We start from the raw sequence: 24791 nt of genomic DNA, 5'->3' as shown, positions 1-24791 counted from the left end.
TCCTGCCTGCTCTATTGGTGTTCTGTTTTGAAAGGTGTCTCCGATGACAATGTGTTCAATGCTCTTCACTACTTTCTTTTAGATTCGGTGCATCTTGTTTTATGTTGAGTTCTTTGAACCATTTGCAGTTGAGTTTTGTTCAAGGTGATTGATATAGATCTGTTTGTATTCGTCTCCATGCAGACTTCTAGTTAGATCAATACCATTTATTTTCATTGCAAAAGTCTGCCATCTTTATCAAATTCTATCCTTGTGTATCCTTAGGTCTATGGAACTATGTCTGGGTCTTCTACTCTATTCCACTGATCTACCTCTCTGTTTTAATGCTAATAGCATGCATTTTTTATTAACTGCAGCTTGAAATCTCCAAAATTCTTTTATTGTACTATATTAATTTATATATCCTGGGATTTTGTTTCTCCATATAAAATAAAATATTTCTCTTTCAAGGTCTGTAAATAATTATGTCTGAATTTATATGGAGATTGTGTTGAATCACTACATTGCCTTTGTAGAATATTAATTCTCCAGATCAGATACGTGAACATGGGAGATCTTTCCATTACTGTTATAGTATTCAATTTCTTTCTTCAAAGACTTGAAATTCTGGTTATATAGGTATTTTACTCCAAGATATTTTATTTTATTTGTATATATTGTGAAGGGTGTTGTTTTCTGATTTCTGTCTTAGCCCAGTTTTCATTTATATTTGGGAGATCTACTGATTTTTTTTTTAGTTAATATTGTGTCCAGCCATTTTGCTGATGGTGTTTATCAACTGTAGGAGTTCTGTGGTAGAATTTTTGGGTCACTTATGTATGTTATTATATCAGCTGTAAATGATACTTTTTTTTTCTTCCTTTACAGTTCTCATCTACTTGATTTCCTTTAGCCTTCTTACTACTGTAGCTAAAATTTCAAGTTCAATATTGAATAGATATGGAAAGAGTGGACAGCCCTGTGTTATTCCAGATTTTAGTGGATTTGCTTAGAGTTTCTCCACATTTAATTTGATATTTGCCTTTCTTATGTTTAGTTATGTTTCTTGTATCTCCAATATCCCCAAGACTTTTTTCTTGGGTGTTGGATTTTGTCAAAGGCTTTTTAGCCTCTAATGAGATGATCATGTGGTTTTTCTCTCTTAAGTTCCTTTATATGATGGATTACATGGACAAACTGTCATAGGTTGTAGCATCCCTGCATGTCTGAATACAGCTTATTTATCATGATGGATGATATTTTATGGATGATATTTTATGTATAAAATACTCAGTCTGTGAGTCTTTTTTGTTTGTTTGTTTGTTTTTTCCAGGCAGGGTTTCTCTGTGTATCCCTGGCTATCCTGGAACTCACTTTGTAGATCAGGCTGGCCTAGAACTCAGAAATCTGCCTGCCTCTGCCTCCCGAGTGCTGGGATTAAAGCTGTGCACCACCATGCCCGGCTCCTGTGAGTCTTTTATTGAGTATTTTTGTATCATTCTCACAAGAGAAATGGGTTTGTAATTTTCTTTCATTTTTTGTTGTTGAGTCTTTGTATAGTTTGGGTATAATGATGACTGTGACCTTATAAAATGAATTGGGTAAATTTTCTTAGCACTGCTTCCTTTGTGTTCCAATATTTTGTATTAATTTCCATTGTATTTTAGGAAGCCTTTAACTTCTTTCTTATTTATTCTTTGACCAAGTAGTCTTTCAGTAGAGAATTGTTCAGTTTCTATGAGTTTGTAATATGTCAATATTTTCTTGTATCTGTTGAGACTTGCTCTGTGACAGAGTATGTTGTCAAATCTGGTAATATTCTGTGAAGCACTGTGAAAAAGTTATATTCTCTTGTGTTAATGTGAAATATCTATATGTATCTTATATAGCTATATTTTATATATAATTGTTAGAAATACAAAAATAAATAGAAATATTTTAAATGTTTATATAAGACTTAATTTTATGTGCACATCTGTTGGATGGAATACAGGGCCCCCAATGAAGGATCTAGAGAAAGTACCCAAGGAGCTAAAGGGGTCTGCAACCCTATAGGAGGAACAACAATATAAACTAACCAGTACCATCCAGAACTTGTGTCTCTAGTTGCATAGGTAGCAGAGGATAGCCTAGTAGGCCATCAATGGTAGGAGAGGCCCTTGGTCTCACAAAGAGTATATGCCCCAGTACAGGTTAATGCCAGGGTCAGGAAGCAGGAGTGGGTCGGTTGGAGAGCAGGGTGTGGGGAGGGTATAGGGGACTTTTGGGATAGCATTTGAAATGTAAATAAAGAAAATATCTAATAAAAAACAAATTAATATGTTACCTCACTCAGGATGATGCCCTCCAGGTCCATCCATTTGGCTAGGAATTTCATAAATTCATTCTTTTTAATAGCTGAGTAGTACTCCATTGTGTAGATGTACCACATTTTCTGTATCCATTCCTCTGTTGAGGGGCATCTGGGTTCTTTCCAGCTTCTGGCTATTATAAATAAGGCTGCTATGAACATAGTGGAGCATGTGTCCTTCTTACCAGTTGGGGCATCTTCTGGAGCTCTTGACTCTAGCTGCATATATATCAAAAGATGGCCTAGTCGGCCATCACTGGAAAGAGAGGCCCATTGGACTTGCAAACTATATGCCCCAGTACAGGGGAACGCCAGGGTCAAAAAGGGGGAGTGGGTGGGCAGGGGAGTGGGGGTGGGTGGGTATGGGGGACTTTTGGTATAGCATTGGAAATGTAAATGAGCTAAATACCTAATTAAAAAAATAAATAAATAAAATAAGAAAAAAAAAACAAGTTAATAAATAAAAAAGTGGCTATGAATTTTAAAGACTAGATTTTTTTCAAATAGAAAGGCTAACAAGAGCTCCTCACTTAGATAATGTGCCAAGGTACTGTCATTTTCTTTTCATTAATTGTGCCAAGGAAGCTGTTGACACAAAAGCACATATGAACATATATACCTCAAACATATACTGTGTACGAATGGAGAAATCTAGTTAGAAAATATGTTGGAATTTTTATTGGGTATTTTATTTATTTACATTTCAAGTGTTATCTCCTGTCCTGATTTCTCCTCCAAAACCCCCTAATGCCAACCCCTCTTCCTCTGCTTCTTTTAGGGTACCCCCCCATCTACCCATCCACTCCCACCTCACCACCCTATTATTCCCCTACACTGGGGCATTGAGCCTTCACAGGACGAGGGTCTCTCCTCCCACTGATACCGGATAAGAACATCCTCTTCTACATATGCAGCTGTAGTCATGGGCCCCTCCATGTGTACTCTTTGGTTTGTGGTTTAGTTCCTGGGAGCTCTGAGGTGTCTGGTTGGTTGATGTTGTTGTTGTTCTTATGGGGTTGCAAACCCCTTCATCTCCTCCCATCCTTTCCCTAACTCCTTCACTGGGGTTCCTGTGCTCAGTCTAATGGTTGGCTTCAAGCATCCACATTTGTATTTGGTATGTACTCACTGATAAGTGGATATTAGGCAAAAAGCTCAGAATACCCATGATATTAGTCATAAAATATATGATGCCTAAGAAGTAGGAAGATCAAAGAGTGGATGTTTCAGTCCTTCTTAGAATGGGGGACAAAATACTCACAAGAGGTTGAGGGTAGGAGAGATTTGGGAGGAAGAAATGAGTGGGAGGGGAAAAAGAGGGGAAGAATCTGGTATGGGAGGAGATACAGGAGATGTACAGAAGGTCAGGAGTTTGACCAGAGGTCTGTAGCAATGGAGAATGGGGAGCTGGGGATAGCCACTAGACAGTTCCTGATACCAGGAAAGCAAGAGGCTCCCAGGACCCAAAAAGGATGAAATTAGCTGATATACACAATAAAGGGCAGGGAGAACCTGTAGAGGCCATATCCAGAAAATATACAATGACCCTGTTTGAGTGAAGATGTCACCCAGTCATATCAAAATTTCTAACTCAAAATTGCTTGTGTATAGGAAATACAGGGACAAAGGGTAGAGCAGAGACTGATGGACAGTCTATCCAGAGGCTGCCTCACCTAGAGATCCATCCCACATATAGACACTAAAGCCAGAAAATATTTCAGACACCAAGAATTGCTTCCTGACAGGAGCCTAATACAGCTGTCTCTGGAGAGGCTCTGCCAGAGCCTGACAAATATATATGTGGAAGTTTTTTTAAACTAAAATTTGTCCTGTCTGCCTGTATACTGACCATCTTAAATTGTAGAGAAACATGCCCTTTAGTGCTGCCATTCACAGAATGTGTGATGAAATCTCTACCTGTTGCACAGTGGAAGGTAATTTATATAGCAGTTGGAGTATTGTTATTTGTAGCAGTTGGATTACTGTTTGTAGAAGTTGGTGTGATGTTATCTGAAGCATATGTGGTATTGCCTCCTGCCTCACTATCATCTTTGGTAGTTGAGATAGTCTCAGCTGCACAACATTTGTGGAAGTATCAGGCTGGATGCTGCTAGGAGGAGTGATGGCATTGGCATCTCTACATTTGCTGACAGAAGCAGAAGAATTGGTTGTGATGGCAACCATAGTTGTTGTAGCAAAAGTGGCTTCCACATTGTGAGCTGAGAGGGTGGCTTGCAGTGCTGGATCCTTGGGTGGTTAGGAGAAGAGGAGACAAAAGAGAAAAGGAGGACTGTAAAGTATCTATGACATGAGCCTAAGAGTGAAGAACAAGGGTTTGTGTTTCCAAGAGAACAGGAAGCAGGTAGTAGTTAGTGTTCTGATTTCTCAGACCCTTTCATGGCACTTGCTTCCACATAGCCATTAGATTTTCATGAGGTGTGTTTTCATTTGTTTTCATGATTGTATATTACAGTTTTATTTCCCCTAAGGAACACTATGTCTTCTGGAACAAGGTTAGGCTTCTGGAAGAATTAAATTTAGGCAAATAACACAGTAGGAGGTATGGTAGTCACAATGAGGACTGCAGGAGATGCTTTATAATGGTGATCATCTCTTTATTTTCATTTTGTATAATACTTGGTAAAAGTTGTTTCTTAAACCTTTAAAGATTATTTCTCCCAAAATCCCACAGTGCTTAGGTTTATACTATCCTGACTGCCAAAAGGAATTTATTATTTTCCACTATCATCAAAAACTACCAGTGGAATTTGGAGCAGTAGCAGTAGCTATTCAGCTATTGTCTCTGGTATTGTATTTGCTTTTACTGTGGGAGGAGGTCGGGCAGGAGAATTTCTTTGAGGGCTAATCGCTCTCATTTGTCCTAAAATACTACCAAGAATATGAACTGTATAACTAGGAGGCTGTACTTTTACTTCAAAGGAAGGACTATAAAGGGTAAAAGAACTTGTTTTCCCAAATCCTGAACTCATGGGTAGAAAGGGTGGTAGACCAAATTGTCCATGCTTGGGATCTGGCTGAGTGTGACGACTATGAGGATGATGAGTTGAAGGAGCGAGTGGTTTTCTAGGGTCACGCTGTCCTCTGGGTCCTCTGTGACACTCACCAGACTGTGGATGAAAGAAAATAAACAATTTTAGATTAGATATTTCAGAGTGCATTTTTAGCATATATACTTTCTGAGCAAGGTGTAATTGTCTAAGAGACCTGCTCTTCCAAGACACGGGCTGTCCCGGGGTAATCAGCTATTATCTTAAAAAATTCTCTAACACTGGAAGCAGATGAAGTTAGAGATTTAATTTTGCAGAAAAAAGTCCTTAGACTTATAATAAAGGATTTTGTACCAAAGAGAAGCATATGGCAGTTAGGCTATATAAGATCAGAGTGGCCTCTGGGTCATGACACCCCCCCCCCCAAAAAAAAAAAAACAAACAAACAAAAAAAACAGGGATGCTTCTCAATTTCCCTTTCTACTGTCTTGGCCTTTGCACATAATTAATCTGAATTTGTTGACTCATTGATGATACAGTCCTGTAAGTAAGAGAGAGAATACATGGTATCTGTCTTCTGAGCATGGGTTACTGTGCTTACTACATTTTCCTGTTCTACTTGTGTTTCTGAATTTTATTTTATATTTCTTTTAAAATCAAAATATAAACTTTATGGGAAACTGGTGTGGATTCAATAGAAATAAAAAAAATGATACTGAGTACACATAGTCCAGTATGCCTAAGAGGATTATGGGTCTGGGTTGGGGGAGACTAATGTGAGGTCAAGGTAAATCCACTGATTTAGAATATGAAAATCCCACTCAGAAGCTTGTTACTTCTTGTTCATTCAATATAAATAAACCCAATTTTGGCCACTCAGCACTATGATACTGGATGGAATTGTGTGAACCATGAAGAGGACATCCTAGGTATGAGGATGGAACTGCCTTCCAGGTTTCTCTTCTGCTTTTTGAGTCACTTGAAAAAAAGCACATATTTATGCCACGTGTAGACTATGCTATGACAAAAAGGGTACTCACAGTCCTATTTTGTGTTAATTCAGTTTGCAGCAAAAGAAACTTAATAAATGTCCTCAAAGTAAAAGTCCTCAAAGACATTCTGAGAAAATGTTTCCCCTTTAGTTCTGAGCATACAGGTTCTCAGTGAAAGCTTAGATGGCATTGAATGGAAAGAAAATATGATGACTGAACTATCTATAAAGCTGTGGCTTTATAGATGTGGTCACTGAAATCAATCCCAAATGGAAGTAGTTGCCATACAAACTGGGAATTATCTTGTCATGAAAGAGCTTAGAATTGTTCTGGGTTTTAATTACAATGATGTTTCAAAACCTGTTACAGATTCTGTACTTTAAGAAATAAGACAGAATCATCTGACCCATGATGTTGAATTAAGGATGGCTGAAAGAAGCTGAGGAGAAGGGCAACCCTGTATGAGGACCAGCATTATCAATTAATCTGGACCCTTGAGGTCTCTCAAACCCTGGATCACCAAGCAGGCAGCATACACCAGTTGATATGAGACCCCCAAGACACATACATTTGAGAATTGCTGAGTTTGTGTTCATTCAGAGAGGATACACCCAACCCTCAAGAGACTGGATGCCCCAGGGAATTTAGAATTCAGGTGGTGTAGAAGGTGAAGACATCCACATGGAGACAGGGTAGTGAAGAGGAGATATGGGATGTGGTACTGTTGGATGGTGGTTGTGGGGAATAAAATATAAGTGTAAAATAAACAAACAAACAAATAAGAATAAAGAAATAAATGTTTAGCCTAGCATCTGGGAAGTCCATATGTGTTTCATGTGACTATATAGACTGAGTAGTTACAATAAAAGATGTTTTAAATATAGGCGAAGAGATGCTGAATAGTTGTCTCTGTATTGAAAATGATGTGGTTATATTATGTACCACCAGAATGATTAAAGAAATCTCTGTTATTTTATCCCTTTGGAAAATGATAGTCATACCTGTTTCTACCTCCTGGAGTCATAAGATTATTTGTATGATGATATTCATGCCTGAGTCCTATTCAGAGCACATTTTTTTCCTTAGGTTTAGCATTAAAAATGAACACAGCTGAAAAGTGTTGAGGAACACAAATGCTTTAGGAAGTTGGAGTGCTTTGGATAGATGAAAGGTGAAGAATTGCTTAAGTTGCAGGGAAGTATTTGAAGTGAGGTGGGAAGAATATAGAACACAAAGGACCAACCAGAGGGACAGTATGTGCTCTTGTTCCTGTGCTGCTGATTCCAAGTCAAGCTGGTCTGGAGCTGATATTTTGGAGAATATACTCATTTATTCATTCACTCATTTGTTGAGTTCTTTTCCTAATTTGTCATCTGACACATTGTCGTCAGCAATTCCAAAGTTTAGGCTAAACTTAAAAGCATGTCTCTTCATGGTCACTTTCGTAATGATGTACAATTTTCTTTTAACTTCTGTAGATTCATGTGTATATTAAACAAACTTTGTATTTGTGTAATTCCCATAGTAATATGAATGCTTTGTAATATAGGTGCTATGGATTATTGAAGGAATCAAGGTAGAATAGAACATGCTCAGTATACAGTCTAACTCCAAAACTTGCCCTTTCATGGTCAGTTTTGTGAGCTGTGGTAAAATATGCCATGGACCATTTATGGCCAGATTTTTGCATCCTTAGACACTACCTTGTAATCCTTTCAAGTTTCTTTGGTCTGCCCTCTCCAGTTTTACTGAGACTTTTAACATTCCATGTTGACACCAATTTAATTTCTCTTGGTTTTCTACCTCATCCTGAGCCCTCATATCTATTTGCAGATGGCTCCTCTTTTAGTTCACCGAGAGGTCACCGAGAGGTTACACCATGCAGACTGTAATATCACATTAATTAAGAGAATGACTTCTTTATTTTTGACTAGGGGACTTGTTTTTTGCTGTTGTTGTTGTTTGTTTTTGTCTTTTTTTTCCTCTGTAACTGTATGTTACTTCATTTAACTAGCACACTTCATTTACTAAATAATCAAACCTATGTTCAATCACTCAATACCATCCAGAGGATTGCTCCTGCTCCTCAATTCTGTTTTGCCTGCTCTCACCTTCCCTCAACTTTTATGTATTATATTTGTATCATTATAATGAGTTTTTACAAAACCAGAACTGGTTGGTTTAAGGTAGAATCTAAGGGTCATTTTGATTTGCATTTCTCTGATCACTAAGGATTTTGAACATTTCTTTAGGTGATTCTCAGCCATTTGAGAATCCTCAGTTGTGAAATCTCAGTTTAGTTCTATACCCCATTTTTGATTGGGTTGTTTGGTTTTTTTTTTTGGTGATTAGCTTTTTGTGTCCTATATCTATTTTGGATATTAGCCCTCTCTCAAATGTGGGGTTAGTGAAGATATTTTTCCCAATCTGTAGGTTGCCAATTTTTCTTATTGACTATGTCCTCTGTCTTACAGAAGCTTTCCAGTTTCATGAGATCCCATTTATCAATTCTTGATCTTAAAGCATGAGCCATTGGAGTTCTGTTTAGGATATTTCCCCCCGTGGTGATGAGTTCAAGGCTCTTTACCACTACTTGTTCTATTAGAACCAGTATATCTGGTTTTATGTTGAGGTCCTTGATCCACTTGGACTTGAGCAAGGAAGAGGGGATTCTGATCTGGTATTGGGTGAGGAAAAAGAATGAAACCATGAAGGCCATCAGAAAGAATGGAAACAGGAAACCTTGGGAGATAGGAGTTTGGAGGGACCCTCCAGAATACACCAGGGACCAGGGAGGTGAGAGATTCTCAGGAATTAAAGGGAGGGACCTTAGGTGAAATGTTGGACAGTAGGGATAGGGAATTTATAGAGTTCAGCTCCAGCAGGAAGACAGGGCAACAAATGACGGAGAAGAGGGCCATCCCACAGTCACCACTCTGACCCATAATTGTTCCTGTCTGAAAGACTAACAGGGATGGAAATGGAGAGGGGGCTGAGGAAAAGAAGGTCCAGTGATAGGCCTAAAATGTGATCCAGCTATAGGTGAGGTCCCAAGGCCAGATACTATTACTTAGGCCATGGATTGGGACCTATCATGATTGTACTATAGAAGACCCAACAAGCAGTTGAAAGAATTAGATGCAGATATTTGCACCCAATCAATGGACAGAAGCTGTTGACCCTGTTGTTGAAATAGGGAAGGTTGAAAGAAGCTGAAGAGAAGGGCGATCCTTTAGGAGGACCAGCAATCTCAATTATTTTGGACCCCCAAGATCTCTCAAACACTGTACCACCAACCTGGCAGCATATACCAGCTGATATGACATACATACAGTAGAGGAATGCCAGGTCTGTGTTCATTTAGAGATGATGCACCTAACCCTCAAGAGACTAGAGGTACCAGAGGTTTAGAGGTCAGGTGGCTTGGGGAGGAGTCATGGCATGGTAACAGTTGGAGGGTGTCTGGGGGTGGGATGTAATATGGATTGTAAAAAAATAAACAAAAATATTTTAAAAAACCCTAAACTGTGCCTTCTATTTTTGCATCTGTCTTAACTATAGTGTGAAGACAATAAAGGTACTCCTCAGAAAATGAACATCAATTAACCTAATACCCATTTTAAGATCTTGATCACCAGGATCTTTCTGTGCTAGCTTTTTTTCCTGACCCCATCCTTTCTTTGCATCTCTGTAGTAAAGGTCATGCATGTATGCCCTATTCAATCCCCATAGCTCCTCACAGTTCTGTTTGTCTCTTTCCTTCTAGATGCCACATAACTTTTACTCATATTATTGATGGACTATATTATTTTAATACACATCTATGTTACTAGTGCTCTCTCTATCTTATTAGTTCATTGACTCATCGCAGACATTAGATGCAAGGTGTTCATTTTAAATATTGGTCATTGCATGTAAGGTCATTCAGAATTTAAGTTTTAATTACCTAGGCATAAACTGGAGGAAAAATATGTCACACTATTTTTATTTTTGATGTACCAAAGATTTTGCTGAATATTTTTGTGTTTCCTTTTGGACATTCTATATTGATATTGATATTATGCAGTAGTAAACTTTCTTTGATATATCTGTTATTTTCCTAATGATTTATTATAATCACTGTGACTATTAAATTAAAACACATTTTTAAAATTGGAAGTCATAGCACTTAATTGCAATTCTTCAGTAATTTGCACCTTGTATATATTAGGAAATGCAGATTTAAAAAGCTACAATGTCTTATATAAAAGTTAATAATAGAAGATGAAGGCTTGTGGTAGGGACAATTGATACTCACCAGGAAGCATCCTATAAGAAGCCAGAGGCCAAAGACTACATACAGTGGCTTCATGTTTTCATAGACTCTGAAAGTTAGCACAATGTCTGGTTAGCACAATTGCACTATTTTTTTTAATGAAATGGCATTATTTTGAACATGTTCTAACACATGGTGTGTACATTTTTGCAGTGTATCTTAAAATAATTTTCTTATTCTTATGGGCGAAGGGTCATTAGTGGCATAATATTGTTCAGCTCATAATATTTGACTCTCAAATGATAGGGATAGATTTTCATTTTGCGTTTTGAACCAATGAGGGAAAAATTGCCCGTATTTGTCCTTAAAGACTCTGAGCAACAGAGGGTTTAAAAAAAGAAATCTTTTGTTGTAACAGTAATTATTTTGCCATGGACAGTTTTTAATTTTGCATTTCTTTTTACTTTAAAATTGCAGTTCTGATCTGTACCCTGGAGCTAAAGCTGTTCCACAGTCTTGGGTACATAGATTCCTCCAGGGGAGAGCTGGTCTCCCAGGAGTGCTCCCACTCACAGGTTCAGAGGTGATATAGCCACTTTCTATCTAATAACTGTCTAAAGTGGGACTGGCAAGGAGCTCACAGGTTACAGGAACAGTGGAGCAGCTGGGACAGGATCCTTCCTGTCACTATCTGCATCCGATGCTAAGGCTGTTTTACAGCCCTCTGTACAAATGTCTCACCAGGAGAGAGCTGGTATGGCAGGTATGTTGACACAGGCTAACAGGCCCACAGGAGGAACAATCTCCAGCTAGAAACAGCAAAAACAACTAACACCAGAGATAAACAGATGGTGAAAGACAAGCATAATAACCTTACCAACAAAAACCAAGGCTAATTGGCATAATCAGAACTCAGTTCTCCCACTTCAGCAAGTCCTGGATAAACTAACACACTGGAAAAGCAGAATTTGGACTTATAGTCACATCTCATAATGTTGACAGAGGATTTTAAGAAAGACATAAGTAACTTCCATAAAGAAATGCAGGAAACACAGGTGTACAGGTAGAAGCCCTTAAAGAGAAAACACAAACATGTCATAAAGAAGTACAGGAAAATACAATCAAACAGGTGAAGGAATTGAACAAAACCATCCAGGATTTAAAAATGGAAGTAGAAACAATAAAGAAATTACAAAGTGAGGCAACCCTGGAGTTTGAAAGCCTAGGAAATAGATCATTAGTACCAGATGCGAGAATTACCCACAGAATACAAGAAATAGAAGAGAAATCTCAGGTTCAGAAGATACCATAGAGAACATTGACACAACAGTCAAAGAAAATGCAAAACGCAAAAAACTCCTAATATAAAACATCCAGGAAATCCAGGACACAATGAGGACACCAAACCCCAAGGATAATGGGCAAAGAAGAGTGTGAAGATTCCCAACTTAAAGAGACAGTAAATATTCCCAATAAAATTATAGAAGAAAACTTCTGTAACCTAAAGAAAGAGATGCCTATGAATATACAAGAAGCCTACAGAGGTCCAAACAGATTGAACCAGAAAAGATTCATATAATAATCAAATCACCAAATGCACAAAACAAAGAAAAGATATTGAAAGCAGTAAGGGAAAGAGGTCAGGAAAAATATAAAGGCAGACCTATCAGAATTACACCAGACTTCTCAGTAGAGACTGTGAAGCCAGAAGATCCTGGGTATATATCATACAGACCCTAAAATAAAAATGCCAGCCCAGGCTTCTATACCCAGCAAATATCTCAATTATCATAGATGTAGAAACCAAGATGTTCCATGACAAAAATAAAATTACACAATATCTTTCCACAAATCCAGCCCTTCAAAGGAGAGTAAATGTAAAACTCCAACACAGGGAGGAAAACTACACTTTAGAAAAAGCAAGAAAATATTTTTCTTTTAACAAACCCAAAAGAAAACAGCTACATAAACATAATTCTACCTCTAACAACAAAACTAACAGGAAGCAACAATCACCGTTCCTTAACATCTCTTAATATCAATGAACTCACTTTCTGCAATCAAAAGACATAGACTTCAGACTGGATAGGTAAATAGTACTCTACATTTTGCTGCATACAGGACACCCACCTCAGTGGCAAAAAAGCCCTGGACCCAATGGCTTTATTCAGAGTTCTATCAGACCTTCAAAAAAGACTTATTACCAATGTTCTTCAAACTATTTCACAAAAGAGAAACAGAAGGAATACTACCTAATTGGTTCTATGAAACCATAATTATTCTGATACCTAAACCCCACAAAGACCCAACAAAGGAGAACTTCAGAGCAATTTCTCCTATGAATATCAGTGAAATAATACTCAATAAAATTCTCACAAACTGTATCCAGGGATACATCAAAAGTATCATGCACCGTGATCAAGTAGGCTTTGTCCCAGGGATGCAGGGATTTAATCAACATAATCTGCTATATTTCAAACTCAACAACAACAAAAAAAAAACCACATGATCAATTCATTAGATGCTGAGAATGCATTTGAAAAATCCACACCCCTTCTTAATAAAAGTCTTGGAGAGACCGGTATTTCAAGACCCATACATAAACACAGTAAAAGCAATATACGACAAACCAGTAGCCAACATCAAATTTATTGGATAGAAACTTGAAGCAGTTCCACTAAAATCAGGGATTAGACAAGGCCCAGGTGGGGCAGTCTCTGGATGGTCTTTCCTTCTGTCTTAGCACCAAAGTTTGTCTCTGCAACTCCTTCCATGGGTATTTTGTTCCCCATTCTAAGAAAGAGCGAAGTATTCACACTTTGGTCTTCCTTCTTTTGAGTTTCATGTGTTTTGCAAATTGTATTTTGGATATTCCAAGTTTCTGGGCTAATATCTGCTTATCAGTGAGTGCATATTTGTGGTTTTTTTTTTTTTTTTTTTTTTTTTTTTTTTTTTTTTTTTTGTGATTGGGTTACCTCACTCAGGATGGTATCCTCTGATGTATCCATTTGCCTAAGAATTTCATGAATTCATTGTTTTTAACTGCTGAGTAGTACTCCATTGTGTAAATGTACCACATTTTCTGTATCCATTCCTCTGTTGAGGGACATTTGGGTTCTTTCCAGCTTCTGGCTATTATAAATAAGGCTTCTATGAACATAGTTGAGCATGTGTCCTTCTTTCAAGTTGGAACATCTTCTGGGTTTATGCCCAGGAGAGGAATGCTGAATCTTCTGGTAGTACTATGTCTAATATTCTGAGGAACCACCAGACTGATTTCCAGAGTGGTTGTACCAGCTTGCAGTCCAACCAACAATGGAGGAGTGTCCCTCTTTCTTCACATCCTCATTAGCATCTGCTGTCACCTGAATTTTTGATCTTAGCCATTCTGACTGGTGTGAGGTAGAATCTTAGGATTGTTTTGATTTGTATTTCGCTGATTATTAAGGATGCTGAACATTTTTTCAGGTGCTTCTCAGCCATTTGGTATTCCTCAGTTGAAAATTCTTTGTTTAGCTCTATATCCCATTTTTTAAATAGGGTTATTTGATTTTCTAGAGTCCATCTTCTTGAGTTCTTTATATATATTGGATATTAGTCCCCGATATGATTTAGGATTGGTAAAGATCCTTTCCCAATCTGTTGGTAGCCTTTGTACAAATCCATTCTTATCTCCTTGTACAAAGCTCAACTCCAAGTGGATCAAGGACCTTCACATAAAACCAAATACACTGAAAGTGTCTATTAAAGAAATTGGGAAAGAGACTTGAGCACATGGGCACAGGGGAACATTTCCTGAACAGAACACCAATAGCCTATGCTATAAGATCAAGAACTGAGAAATGGGATCTCATAAAATTGCAAAGGAAAAGAACACTGTTAATAGGACAAAATGACAACCAACAGATTAGGAAAAGATATTTACCAACCCTACATCTGATAGAGGGTCTATATCCAGTATATACAAAGAACTCAAGAAGTTAGACTCCAGAGAACCAAATAATTCTATTAAAATTGGGGTACAGAGCTAAACAAAGAATTCTCAACTGACAAATATTGAATGGCTGAGAAACACCTAAAGAAACACCTAAAGAAAGAGTGGGTCAGAGGCTTATGCCCACAGGGAGATGAGTGGAAAGTGTATGGCAACTCTCCCATGCCCGACTGACCAGAGAATATGTGAAACTCTGGTGGGGTATGGGTTTTTCCTCTCCCTCTTCCCCCATCCCCCTTTTTAAGTTCCAAAAATTCCTCCATTCCTGGTAGGATTGCAAGCTGGTACAACTACGCTGGAAAGCAGTTTCATGGCTCCTCAGAAGTGGACATAGTCCTACCTGAGAACCCAACTATACAACTCCTGGGCATATACCCAGAAGATACTTCAATATGTAATAACCCAGATGTCCCTCAACAGAGGAATGGATACAGAAAATGTGGTACATTTACACAGTGGAGTACCACTCAGCTATTAAAAGCAGCGAATTCACAAAATTCTTAGGCAAATGGATGGAACTAGAAAATACCATCCTGAGTGATGTAACCCAATCACAAAAGAACACACATGGTATGCACTCACTGATAAGTGGATATTAGCCCAGAACCTCAAAATATCCAAGATAAAATCCACAGACCAAATGAAACTCAAGAAGAAGGAGGCCAAAGTATCGATACTTAAGTCCTTCTAAGAAGGGGGAACAAAATACCCATGGGAGTAGATGCAAAGACAAAGTGTGGAGCAGAGACTTATGGAAAGGCCACCCATAGACTGACCACCTGGGGATCCATTCCATATACAGCCACCAAACGAAGACACTATTTTGGATGCCAACATGCACTTACTGACAGGATCCTCATATAGCTGTCTATTGATAGGCTATGCCAATTTCTAACAAATACAGAGGTGGTTGCTTTCAGCCAACCATTGGACTGAGCACAGGGTCTCCAGTGGAAGAGCTGCAGAAAATACCCAAGGAGTTGAAGGGGTTTGCAACCCCATATGAGGAGAAACGATATGAACTTGCCAGTACCTCCAGAGCTCCCAGGGACTAACCACCAAACATAGGATACACATGGAGGAACTCATGGATTTAGCTGCATATGTAGTAGAGGATGGCCTTGGAGGTCATCAATGGGAGGAAAGGCCATTGGTCCTGTGAAGACTTGATATCCCAGTGTAGGGAAATTCCAGGATGAGGAAGCAGGAGAGGCTGGGTTGGTGAGCTGGGGCAGGTGGGAGGGGATAGGGGTTTTCAGAGGGCAAACCAGGAAGGGGGATAGCATTTGAAATGTAAATAAAGAAAATATCTAATAAAAATTTAAAAATTGCAGTTCTATAGCAACAAGTTTCTGTACACTCATATTTGAGTTGTTACCAGTTTTGCTTGATCATACTTAATTTTAATGAGTAGTAATAGATAAGGACGAAGACTTCCTATTAAATACAGCAAAAATCAAAGCATGAAGTAATATACAGACTAGTTTTAACAGTGTACTGACTCATTTTGTGTACAACAAATTATCTCAAATCTGCTTTGTATTATCAACTATGTTCCATGGTAACTATGACAGAACCAAACAGAAGTGTTTAGGTCCACTGTTTTTCAGGTTTCTTAAGGGTTATGATAAATATCTTGAGCTAGATGGCCTGAATTCTTTTATACCAGTGCAGATAGTGGCCTGTCAGATCCTCTAGTCAACCCCATTGGCAACTTTAATGTGGCCATAGTCAATAAGACAAATCGGCAACCTACAGATTGGGAAAAGATCTTGATTAATCCCACATTTGATAGAGGGCTAATATCCAAAATATATAAAGAACTCAAGAAACTAATCACCAAAACCCAAAGAATCCAATCAAAATATGGGGTATAGAACTAAACCAAGTTTACACACCTGAGGAATCTCAAATGGCTGAGAAGCACCTAAAGAAATGTTTAAAACCCATAGTGATCAGAGAAATGCAGATCAAAATGACCCTGGAATTTAATCTTACACCAATAGAATGGCTAAAACCCAAACCTCATGTGACAAGACATGTTGGAGAGGATGTGGAGAAAAAGGAATGCTCCTCCATTGCTTATGGTTTTACAAACTTGTGCAACCACTCTGGAAATCAATCTGGAGGTTCCCTAGAAAATTGGAAATAGATCTACCTGAAGACCTAGCTCTACCACTCCTGGAAATGTACCTAATAGATGCTCTACCATGCTACAGGGGCATGTTTACCACTATGTTCATAGTAGCCTTATTTGTGATCTCTGATCCAGCCAGAAGCTGGAAACAACCTAGATGTCCCACAAGAGAAGAATGGATACAGAAAATGTGGTTCATTTACTCAATGCAACAGTACTCATCTATTAAGAATGAGGACATCCTGAGTTTTGCAGGCAAATGGATGGAACTAGTAAATATCATACTGAGTGAGGTAACTCCGATCCAAAAGGACATAAATGGTATGTACTCATTAATAAGTGGACATTAGTCAAAGAAAAGTGCAGAATACTCAATATACAGTCCACAGAACTCAAAAAGGTCAACAAGCTGAAGGGCCCAAGTGATGATGCCTCAGTCCCACTTGGGAGAGAGTAGAAAGCAATCACAAGTGGTGAGGGAGGGAGGAACCTGGGACAGAAAGTGGACAGCAGGGGTAGTTGAGAGAGGGGAAGCTTATCTGGTATTGGGTAAGGAAAAAGGACTGAAGCCCTGAGGGCCAACAGAAAGAATGGAAACAGGCAACCTCAGTAAATAGGAGGTTTAGGGGACCCTCCAGAAACACCAGAGACCAGGGAGGGAAGAGAATCTCAGGAATCAAAGGGTGGTCAACAGTAGGAAGAGGGAACATATAGAGCCCACTTCCAGCATGAAGACAGAGCATCAGGTGAGAGATGGGGTTGCTATCCCACAGTCACATCTCTGACCCATAATTGTTCCTATCTGAAAGAAATACAGTGATGGAAATTGAGAGGAGGCTGAGGAAAAAACAGTCCAGAGACAGGATCAAAGTGGGATCCAGCTCAAGGTGAGGTCCCAAGGCCTGACACTGTTACTGAGGCTATGGAGAACTCACAAAATGGGACCTAATATGACTGCCCCCTGAAAGACCCAAGAAGTAGCTGGAAAAGTCAGATACAGATATTTGTACCCAACCAATTGACAGAAGCAGCTGACTCTTGGTGGTGAATTAGGGAAGGCTGAAAGAAGCTGAGGAGGAGGGCAACCCTGTGGGAGGACCAGCAGCCTCAATTAATCTGGATCTCTGGGATCTCTCAAACATTGGTTCACCAAACAGACAGCCTGCACCAGCTGATATGAGGCCCCCAGCAAACATACAGTATAGAACTTCTGGGTCTGTGTTCACTTAGAGATGATTCACCTAACCCTTAAGAGACTGGAGGCCCCAGGGAGTTTAGAGGTCAGGTGGGGTGGAGGTTGGGGACATCCACGTGGAGACAGGGTGTTGGGGAGGAGGTGTGGGATGTGGAGCAGTCATAGTTTGGATGGGTGGATGTGAGGAATAGACTATGGAGTGTAAAAACTAAATTAAATTATAAAATAGTTATAATATCTATCTTTTCGTGATAAGTAAAAGAAACTGAATATGTAATGAAATAAACAGTTCTTTATAATTTCTTATACTTTACACTTTCTCTTCTATATGTAGAGTCATTGTGATTAAAGAAACAAGGCTTTGGATGTAAAAAAAAAATGCGGGAGCTGAACAATGCAAACCTTGAAAGAATCTTAGGAACAGTTTCTCACTATGTATTATGAGCTAATGTCACCTATCAGATTTTTCCTTAGCTATATTTCATATGAAACTCAAAAACATGCAAAATTAGTAGTAAATATACACTTTAGAATAAATCTCTTTCAGAATACATATGAGAGCAGCCCATCACTAAGAATGTTAAAGAACTCTAAGGTAGGGAAAGAGAAAAGGGAATTGCAGAGTTTGGTGGATTCACTATCCTACATGATCAACATGAACATTTTTTGTTGCTTGCATAAGTTCTCAAAATGCAATACATCTTATGAGTCACTGTTTTGTGTAGTTACTTATTTTCACAGCAATGAACTTAAAATATCTTATAAGCAGCCCATTGAAATGCTACCTCTGAAGTTTGGAGAACATTTTATATGAAGATATAAGGCTTCATACTCCCAGGCACCTACCTTGGAGAAGCTTCTTTGCTGGTGAATGTGCTGGTCAGAAGCAGTCTGGTCAATTATTTTTGAGTGGTGAAATGCAGTGGACCAGAAGTCTCAGCTCTTATATATGTTATATCATTTTATTGGCAATAAAGAAACAGAAGTCCAAAGATAAAGCAACTTTGGCTGATGCTTTACAGACAGGAAGCATCATTGCCAATTTGGCAGTGTGCTCCTGCATGTGTTTATTTCTGAATATACTCAGTCACTAAGTGGTTGAGGCTTCCTTAGGATGCTGTACAGTGAGTGTACCGTGAGTCAAAATGTGATTTTGTTCAGATAAATACAGGGGGACCTGGGGTGCACTTTTTTTTATTTTAAGAAAGAAAATGTTGAGTTGTTTGTTGATTACTTTATGTGACATCTTTCCTTCTGTGTTAATCTTATGGTATTGCCTATGTAATTTTAAAAATAATTGTTTCCATCGAACTGAGCACATGAACCCTGATATAGGAGTTAGAGAAAGCACTGAAGGAGTTGAAAGGTTTTGCAACCCCATAGGAAGTACAACAATATCAATGAAGACTCAATCCTAGACAAAGAACTACAGAAAACTAAGGAGTGCTGAGAGTGGGTAAATTGTTTTGCTCAGGGAAGAATTGGATAAGCAATCCAAAACAGTCATCCGTGAGTTCATGTATATAGAAGTTATACTACACAGACTGAGGAGGTGTTATTTGTATACATTGGAATACATGTTACAACAGCTAATCAGACACGAAGCCATGAATTTTACAGAGATAAAAGAAGGGAATTTGGAAAGCTCTGGCAAGAGTTAAGTGAAGTATGAAAATGAGATGATTATAATTCTGAAAAATAAAATTTACCATTTAATGTGGTCTACTAGGAATTTGAAATATTTCTTAGAAGATATGGAAATCAGTTTGTCTGGTCCTCAGAAAATTGAACACAGTAATACCTGAGGACCCAGGTATAGCACTCCTGGGCCTATACCCAGAAGACGCTCCAACATGTAATAAGGACAGAAGCTCCACTATGTTCATAGCAGCCTTATTTATAAAATGTCTTTCAGCAGAGGAATGGATACAGAAAATGTGGTACATTTACACAATGGAGTATTACTCAGCTATTAAAAATGATAAATTCATGAAATTCTTAGACAAATGGATAGAAGTAGAAAATATCATCCTGAGTGAGGTAACCCAATCAGCAAAGAACACACATGGTATGCACTCACTGGTAAATGGATATTTTCCCAAAATCTCCAAATACCTAAGATACAATTCACAGATCACATACCTCTCAAGAAGAAGGAAGACCAAAGTGTGGATGCTTCAGTCCTTCTTAGAAGGACAACAAAATACAGGAGTAAATATGGGGAGATAAAGTATAGAGCAGAGATTGAAGGAAAGGTCATCTAGAGACTGCCCCATCTGGGGATCTATCCCACATAAGGTTACCAAACCCAAACACTATTGTGGATGCAAGGAAGTGCATGGTGAAAGGTATAGCTGTCTCCTGAGATGCCCTGCCAGAACCTTACAAATTCAGAGATGGATGCTTGCAGCCAAGCATTAGACTGAGCACTGGGTCCCTAATAGAGAAGTTAGAGAAAGGACTGAAGTAGTCGAAGGGGATTGCAACCCCACAGGAAGTACAATATCAACCAACCAGTCTCCCCAGAGCTCCTAGGGACTAAGTCAATTACAAAGGAGTATACATGGCTCCAGTTACATATGCACAGACGATGGCCTTGTCATGCATTAGCGGGAGGAGAGATCCTTGGTGCTATGAAGGCTTGTTAGATGCCCCAGTGTAGGGAAATTGAGGGCAGGGAGGTAGGAGTATGTGGGCAGGTAGGAGGAGGAACACCCTCAGAGAAAGAGGGGAAAGGAAGATGGGATGGGGGTCTCCAGTGGGTGTGTAAACTGTGAAAGGGGATAACATTTGAAATGTAAATTAAGAAAATATCAAAGAAAAAAAAGAAAAAAGAAAAGGAAAAAAGTTATGTATATGCTATATTCACTTTGCATGGCACTTGAAGGGATTTGAGTATTTATTGCATTAAGTATTGTTGGCAGGTTCTCAGAAGATTATAGAACTGAAAGGACCATGTTAACTGGAGGCGCAGTATGTGTTCTTGTTCCTGTGCTGCTGATCCTAAGTCAAGCTGGTCTGGGCCAAAGCATTGACTTATCTGTTATGTTCTTTTCCTAATTTGTCATCTGACACATTGCCTTTATCGATTCAAAAGTTTAAGATAACCCTATAAACTTGTCCTATTAAAGTCAATTTCTTGAACAGTGGTAGAAGATGCCATGGGCAATTTATGGCCAGACTTGTTCTAAGTCATTGCCTTGTAATCCTTTCAAGTTTCTTTGTCAGCCATCTCCGGTTTGGGAGAGGTTTATAATGATCTATGTTGATGTACAGTTTCTTTCTCTCATTTTTCTACCTCATCCTGATGCCCCATATTTACCTGCAGTTGACTCCCATCTTAGTTTACCAAGAGGTCACAGCAGGTAGGAATGAACTCCCTGTCCAGGTCATGGAGCCTGTACTGTCATTGATGAGTTCAGAGAACTTCTCCACTCTTTCCTTGTGGACCTGGGTTTTTTGTTTTTCTTTTACACTGTCACTGTATGTCACTTCATTTAACTAGCACACTTTATTTAGAAAATGACCACACCTATGGCCAATCACCCAACACCATCCTAGAGGTTTGAGCATACTCCTCAATTCTGTTTTGCATGCTCTCAGAGTCTCTCATTTTTCCTGATTTTTATTCAAATCATTATAATGACTTTTAAAAAACCTGGACTCATAATATACTTTTTCTTCTCTTGTAGTTAAAGTGCACAGAGTTTAAAGACATTCTTCAGAAGATGAAAATCCATTAACATCACTGCCCACTTTAAAGTTCCTGCTCTCCAGTATCTTCATACAGCCTACATTTGCTTTGACCTCATTCTCTCTTTGCATCTCTGTAGTAAAGGTCAATTCAGGTACATATGCCCTGTTCACTACTCATGGCCCTTCACTGTTTTGTTTGTCTTTTCTCCCAACATGCTATATAATTTTCACTCATATTACTGGTGAACTATTATTTCCACAACACATCTGTTACTACAAATACTCTATCTTAATTAGTTCATTGACTCATGGCAGACATGAGATACAAGGTGTTGCATTTTAAATGTTGCTCAGTGCATGCAACTTCATTCAGAATTTTATTGTTAATTATGTAGGAATAAAGTATGGGAAAAATAATTCACATTATTTTATTTTTGATGAAACTTAATAACAAGCTGGACATATCTGTGTTTCACCTTTCGACATCCTTATATTGATCTGAACATTATGCAGCTGCAAACTTTCTTGAGTATATCTGTTATTATTCTAATGATTTATTATAATCTTTGTTACTATTAAATTAAAATAGATTTTCTTTTTTTTTCTTTTTTCTTTTTTTTTCTTTCCATTTTTTATTAGGTATTTAGCTCATTTACATTTCCAGTGCTATACCAAAAGTCCCCCATACCCACCCACCCCCACTCCCCTACCCGCCCACTCCCCCTTTTTGGCCCTGGCGTTCCCCTGTTCTGGGGCATATAAAGTTTGTGTGTCCAATGGGCCTCTCTTTCCAGTGATGGCTGACTAGGCCATCTTTTGATACATATGCAGCTAGAGTCAAGAGCTCCGGGGTACTGGTTAGTTCATAATGTTGATCCACCTATAGGGTTGCAGATCCCTTTAGCTCCTTGGGTACTTTCTCTAGCTCCTCCATTGGGAGCCCTGTGATCCATCCATTAGCTGACTGTGGGCATCCACTTCTGTGTTTGCTAGGCCCCGGCATAGTCTCACAAGAGACAGCTACATCTGGGTCCTTTTGATAAAATCTTGCTAGTGTATGCAATGGTGTCAGCGTTTGGATGCTGATTATGGGGTGAATCCCTGGATAAGGCAGTCTCTACATGGTCCATCCTTTCATCTCAGCTCCAAACTTTGTCTCTGTAACTCCTTCCAAGGGTGTTTTGTTCCCACTTCTAAGGAGGGGCATAGTGTCCACCCTTCAGTCTTCATTTTTCTTGAGTTTCATGTGTTTAGGAAATTGTATCTTATATCTTGGGTATCCTAGGTTTTGGGCTAATATCCACTTATCAGTGAGTACATATTGTGTGAGTTCCTTTGTGAATGTGTTACCTCACTCAGGATGATGCCCTCCAGGTCCATCCATTTGGCTAGGAATTTCATAAATTCATTCTTTTTAATAGCTGAGTAGTACTCCATTGTGTAGATGTACCACATTTTCTGTATCCATTCCTCTGTTGAGGGGCATCTGGGTTCTTTCCAGCTTCTGGCTATTATAAATAAGGCTGCTATGAACATAGTGGAGCATGTGTCCTTCTTACCAGTTGGGGCATCTTCTGGATATATGCCCAGGCGAGGTATTGCTGGATCCTCCGGTAGTACTATGTCCAATTTTCTGAGGAACCGCCAGACGGATTTCCAGAGTGGTTGTACAAGCCTGCAATCCCACCAACAATGGAGGAGTGTTCCTCTTTCTCCACATCCTCGCCAGCATCTGCTGTCACCTGAATTTTTGATCTTAGACATTCTGACTGGTGTGAGGTGGAATCTCAGGGTTGTTTTGATTTGCATTTCCCTGATGATTAAGGATGTTGAACATTTTTTCAGGTGCTTCTCTGCCATTCGGTATTCCTCAGGTGAGAATTCTTTGTTCAGTTCTGAGCCCCATTTTTTAATGGGGTTATTTGATTTTCTGAAGTCCACCTTCTTGAGTTCTTTATATATGTTGGATATTAGTCCCCTATCTGATTTAGGATAGGTTAAGATCCTTTCCCAATCTGTTTGTGGTCTTTTTGTCTTATTGACGGTGTCTTTTGCCTTGCAGAAACTTTGGAGTTTCATTAGGTCCCATTTGTCAATTCTCGATCTTACAGCACAAGCCATTGCTGTTCTGTTCAGGAATTTTTCCCCTGTGCCCATATCTTCAAGGCTTTTCCCCACTTTCTCCTCTATAAGTTTCAGTGTCTCTGGTTTTATGTGAAGTTCTTTGATCCATTTAGATTTGACCTTAGTACAAGGAGATAAGTATGGATCGATTCACATTCTTCTACATGATAACAACCAGTTGTGCCAGCACCAATTGTTGAAAATGCTGTCTTTCTTCCACTGGATGGTTTTAGCTCCCTTGTCGAAGATCAAGTGACCATAAGTGTGTGGGTTCATTTCTGGGTCTTCAATTCCATTCCATTGGTCTACTTGTCTGTCTCTATACCAGTACCATGCAGTTTTTACCACAATTGCTCTGTAGTAAAGCTTTAGGTCAGGCATGGTGATTCCACCAGAGGTTCTTTTATCCTTGAGAAGAGTTTTTGCTATCCTAGGTTTTTTGTTATTCCAGATGAATTTGCAAATTGCTCCTTCTAATTCGTTGAAGAATTGAGTTGGAATTTTGATGGGGATTGCATTGAATCTGTAGATTGCTTTTGGCAAGATAGCCATTTTTACAATGTTGATCCTGCCAATCCATGAGCATGGGAGATCTTTCCATCTTCTGAGATCTTCTTTAATTTCTTTCTTCAGAGACTTGAAGTTTTTATCATACAGATCTTTCACTTCCTTAGTTAGAGTCACGCCGAGATATTTTATATTATTTGTGACTATTGAGAAGGGTGTTGTTTCCCTAATTTCTTTCTCAGCCTGTTTATTCTTTGTGTAGAGAAAGGCCATTGACTTGTTTGAGTTAATTTTATATCCAGCTACTTCACCGAAGCTGTTTATCAGGTTTAGGAGTTCTCTGGTGGAATTTTTAGGGTCACTTATATATAGTATCATATCATCTGCAAAAAGTGATATTTTGAGTTCCTCCTTTCCAATTTGTATCCCCTTGATCTCCTTTTGTTGTCGAATTGCTCTGGCTATAACTTCAAGTACTATGTTGAAAAGGTAGGGAGAAAGTGGGCAGCCTTGTCTAGTCCCTGATTTTAGTAGGATTGCTTCCAGCTTCTCTC

The 24791-nt window shown here is 38.8% G+C and overlaps 1 protein-coding gene across 1 annotated transcript; it reads right to left on the bottom strand.

Moving 5' to 3' along the window:
* Positions 1-4922: 4922 nt before the first annotated feature.
* Gm7714 (predicted gene 7714) lies at positions 4923-18839 on the bottom strand. The gene is made up of 3 exons (NM_001110779.1): positions 18757-18839; positions 10627-10693; positions 4923-5457 (listed from the first exon to the last, which is right to left on the bottom strand). The coding sequence occupies exons 2-3, from the start codon at positions 10678-10680 to the stop codon at positions 5116-5118; spliced, it is 396 nt and encodes a 131-aa protein (NP_001104249.1). The 5' UTR covers positions 10681-10693; positions 18757-18839; the 3' UTR covers positions 4923-5115.
* Positions 18840-24791: the final 5952 nt, after the last annotated feature.

The sequence above is a fragment of the Mus musculus genome, chromosome 5 (assembly GCF_000001635.26).
Source record: "Mus musculus strain C57BL/6J chromosome 5, GRCm38.p6 C57BL/6J".
Taxonomy (NCBI): domain Eukaryota; kingdom Metazoa; phylum Chordata; class Mammalia; order Rodentia; family Muridae; genus Mus; species Mus musculus.
The sequence above is the reverse complement of the archived record's forward strand: the minus strand, read 5'-3'. Positions and strand labels throughout refer to the sequence as shown.

What these genes read in the sequence shown, in the direction of transcription:
- Gm7714 (NM_001110779.1), bottom strand. Translation starts at nt 10,680, where the DNA reads ATGAAGCCACTGTATGTAGTCTTTGGCCTCTGGCTTCTTATAGGATGC. An exon ending in TTCTTATAGGATGCTTCCTG is followed by an intron (nt 5,458 to 10,626) that starts GTGAGTATCAAT and finishes TTTCATCCACAG; the next exon opens with TCTGGTGAGTGTCACAGAGG.